Genomic DNA, 4,429 nt, shown 5'->3' with positions numbered 1-4,429 from the left:
GAAGGTTCTCTGAAAAATTGCCTGATAAACACAGATTAATATGAAGAAAAGGCATAACAAATTTATCATGTCATAGTTTTTACATGGCACAGGCACATCTGTGTAGAAATGTGATTGGACAAAAAACGTGTGATCTGATGTTAATAGACTGAGTGGGGAATCCAGGCAGGGCCTGTCTGTCCAGATCCTTCTCGGCCTGTCTGCGGAGCATTCGTTCTCCAGGGTGTGGGGCATGACCCTTTCTGGAATGGGGGTCTTATGACCTACGATCCAACAAGGTAGGTCAGAGAATTTCTTTATGGCCAGCTCCAAGACAGAGAGGCAGGGGAGAAGTGTGTTTCCATGACCAGCCTTGGGGAAGAGGGACTCTAGTTTCTATGGCTTGCCTCAGGGGACAATGAGGCTGAGAGACAGGAGGACAGGAGAAGGTCAGGGGAAAGCTTGCTGCTGAGGCTGCTCCTGAGGCCCTCACTTTAGGGTATCACCTTCTGGGCCCTAACGTTGGCACAGGGCACGCTTCTCTCTAGGCCAGGTAGGATGAGTTTAAAATCTGATTTTCGGGTGTGTGAAGTTGTGAGGAGGTTTAGTGGCAAGAGTCCCCAGACAGGAATCAGGACAGCCCAGCTCAGAGGCACACGGGGCTGACCGACTGCTGACCCGACCTGCCTCTTACATTCTCGTAGCTTAAGCAGGGGCTGAACTGGACATCAAGACTGCCCAGCTCTGAACGTCTGCAATTCCCCACCCCCACCCCCAAGGACAAGCGCAGACAAAGGCCAGTCTAGGAGCTGGGGCCCCAGCGCCCTTCTCTCTGCTCCCACCCCAACGATGGGTCACTCAGGGGTGAGGGCTGTGTTTACCTTGTGTTTTTTCTCCATCTTAATGGCTTTCTGGGCGGCCTTTTGTTCCTGCACCCACAGCTTCTGGTACTGGTGCTGCAGCAGGTCAAAGAAGGGTGTCGAAGGCCTGCGGGGAAGACGTCCAGACAGGGCTTGAAGCTTTGGGAAGGCCAGTGGGGCACATGCTTCCCCCAGGGCGCCTGCCTAGCTGTTGGGGCTCAGAGAAAATCGCTCTCCCCACAGCTGTGAAACGTTCTCTCCCAGCCCTCAAAGGTTTTGAAAGAAACAGAGCCCTCAGCTGGGCCATCCAACAAGCTTGGACTGCATGCCTCGGGCGCTAGGCCTGAGCTGGTGACACAGACTCCCTCCTTGACCAAACCTTCTGCAGGCTCCTTGGAGCCCTGTTTTCGACTAGGCCTTGTCCTTGGGCCCTGTCCTTGGCCTTCTGAAGCCAGTCTCAGCAAAGTGTTCTGCTGAGTTGATCCCCTATCCTTAATATCTGATGACCCTTGACAGCTGAGCAAGGTCCTCAACCCCACACATGACATCTGATGACCGTGGCCTCCTGTTAGCCAGGATCTCCCTGTCCCTGATGGCTCCTCTCGGTAACTTTCCACTCACTGGCCCTTCACTCTGCTCCTTGCATTTTATTCGGAATTGATCTCAATTCTATACTGAAGTCTCTTTCCCCGTTTGCAATATAACTGAATACAATCTGTGTTCACCACCTTTAACTAGTGTCCCACTCCGGTTCTCTTTGATGGCAATTGCCAGCCCAGGAGCACTGCCCGTGCTGAGCATTTTGCATGTCCCACCCCTTCACAATATCATAAAGCGAGGACAACAGTATTATCACCCCCATCTCCAAGGTGAGGGGTGAGGGCCCAGCGCAGTGGGGGGCAACGCTATGCATCTGACCTGCTTAGCCACAAGGCTCTGCAGCAACACAGAATTCACGTCCTCACAAGGAAAAGCCAGCCGCTCCCAGGCGGGGCCTAATCTTTAAGCAGGTTGAGAGACTGAATACCCGGGTGGACGATGGCTGGACTGCACATAAAAACAGAACTCTGACCCACAATCTGCAGCAACCAGCCTAGGAAACCAGCCCATTTTCTGCACGACCCAGCCCACGAAGCCAGCCTGCTATGTCATGCTTGGAGGAGGTCCGACTGCTGTCTCCACCAACCATCCAGGAAGGCAAACAATAACGCCTGTAACAATTGGCCCCAGATGGCCAGGACTTGATTAGTAACTGACAGCTGCCCTAAGTTTTGTCCCCACTTCCAACTTGGGACCAACCAGAGAAAGCCAAACCAATCCCATAGGATACCCCACAGATAGATAGACAGGACACATGTCATATATACGATTCATGTTACATGCGATATGATGCATATATAAAATAATACATATTATATGTGGTACATATATATGTATTTTTATTTTCAAAAGGAAAAAATGAAAGATAAATCAAACTTTACTAAGAATAGGTACCTACAGGATGAGGGAGAGACAAGAAGAAAGTGACAGAGAGGAAACCTGGAATCCTTTGAATAGACTTTGCGTGACAGTTTTGACTTTGGAGCCATGTAAAAGGTGTTTTTCAAAAATAATTATACCAACGTTAAAGAGAAAAAATTAGCAACTGCCCCAAATAACCACAGTAGGAGCGAATGAACCTGACAATATGTCAGGTTGGGGCGTAACCACAGAGAATTATGTTAAGAGACTTTAAAAGAGATTTGGGTAGAATATCCCTAGTGTAATATATCCCGAGGACAGAAAGAACCGTGGGGAAGTCTGAAGCTGCTTTCATTGTTATTAATAATATTAATATTGCTATTTTGCAATTATTATATATACATTGTAGGATAAAGCAAATTAGTAATGATTTAGTACTGATTAGTAAATGCCATTAGGGAATAAGATTTTCAGTATAAGAGAAAAGAAATATAAATATAAAATCAGAAAAGTAAAGAAAAACGACCCTGAACTCCTTAGATTTCCTCTTTCTAAAAAATAATGCATTTCCTGTCTCTGTCCACTGAAAAGGTCTCGAAGTGATCACAACCCAATAGCCATGAGTACCTGTAGTGTCCAGGCTGTGGACACAGGTCACAGGGGCCAGCCTGAAGGGCCAAAGACAGGACAATCTGAGCATAGGGACAATAATGACTGCCTTGAGTTGAAATATATTACATACGTATACGTATGTTTTGGGGTTTTTTTGTTCTCTTTTTTGCAGCTGGCTGGTACAGGGATCCTAATCCTTGACCTTGGCATTACAACATTGTGCTCTCACCAGCTGAGCTTACCGGCCAGCCCTGCATGTTTGTATATGTGTATATAATACTGGTGGGAGGAAAGGAAAACCTCCTTGATCTGCCTAGAGGTTGCTAGACCATGAAAGCATTGTTCTGAAATAAATGATCAAGCATCTCTGCCTTTCCTGTACAAACAGCATTTCAGGGTAACCAAATAGGTGATGAGGGAAAGTTCTTTATAGAAGGACCTGAGCTCATAAATGCAGGAGAAATGATAGAATTAGTGAGGAAATCACTGTTTTGCGACTTCTAATAAAATAATGGATCTAAGTGGTGCTCATCAATGGCCATTAAAATGAGCAGGGGAGGAGGTCACAATGATGGGTCACGTGGCAGCAGGTGAAATGAATGACCAGCCTTTATTATTATTATTATTCTATCCTCGTGATGAAATATGCATAACACGAAATTTACCCAAATGATCCATCTCGACGTCACTGACCGTGACAGACATCGTGCCGGAAGTGATGTAATAGGTGTTCCATGCAGCACCACCCACCAAATATGTCTGGGAAAAACCCAAAGTGAACTAGAAGGTATTCAAGCCTCTAGACCAGCACTGTCAAATGGGAACATGATGTGAGCCACCAAGTTACTACAAGCCAAGGAACACCTGGAGCCACCAGAAATTGGAAGAGGCAGGAAGGACCCTCCCCTGAGTCCCTCCAGAGGGAGCGTGGCCCTGTGACACTTTGATTTCAGACTTCTGGCTTCCAGATCAGAGAGTATAAATTCCTGTTGTTTTAGGCCACCAAGTTTGTAGTCACTTGTAATGGCAGCCACAGGACACTAATACAGAGGATTTCTTTAGCCTACCCCTTGTGAAATGCCGATAGGAACTGCTGTCCAGGGCAGGTCCTGTGACTAGAAGTCACACGGAGTCTTTTATAGCTGAAAGACCCTTAGATTCTCACACTGCCTTATGCACATGGATCACTAGGAGATCTGGTCAAAGCCACCTACTGGTTCAGTCATCTGGGGCAGCTACACTTTGAGGCTCAAAGTCTTAGGGATTATCTAACCCTGGGGCTCTTAGTCCCCTGAAGTCTCATGAAGTTGCAGACAATCATTTCTGAGCAGTAGTGAAAAGACATTTTGTCTGGGGCGAGGATCCACAGCTTTTATCAGAGTTTTTCAAAGGAGCACATGCCCCGGTACCTTATGTGACAGACGAAGGAGTGAGGAAATGGAGGTCCTGAGAGAGGAACCAACACGCCAGGATCATACAGCCGAGGACCAGCGACTGCGAACTGTGATCCTCTGGCT

At 47.3% G+C, this 4,429-nt stretch overlaps 1 protein-coding gene across 1 annotated transcript in view; it reads right to left on the bottom strand.

Moving 5' to 3' along the window:
* The window catches only part of LOC103582132 (chromosome unknown open reading frame, human C9orf171), a 113,532-nt gene that overhangs the window by 9,451 nt on the left and 99,652 nt on the right, over nucleotides 1-4,429 (bottom strand). The window contains exon 4 of the mRNA XM_008563815.1: nucleotides 861-966. Within this exon, the coding sequence (XP_008562037.1) occupies nucleotides 861-966 (106 nt within the window). The remainder of the gene's footprint in view (nucleotides 1-860; nucleotides 967-4,429) is intronic.

The sequence above is a fragment of the Galeopterus variegatus genome, unplaced genomic scaffold, assembly GCF_000696425.1.
Source record: "Galeopterus variegatus unplaced genomic scaffold, G_variegatus-3.0.2 Scaffold176, whole genome shotgun sequence".
NCBI classification, from domain to species: Eukaryota; Metazoa; Chordata; class Mammalia; order Dermoptera; family Cynocephalidae; genus Galeopterus; species Galeopterus variegatus.
This window is presented reverse-complemented; position numbering and strand designations above follow the sequence as displayed.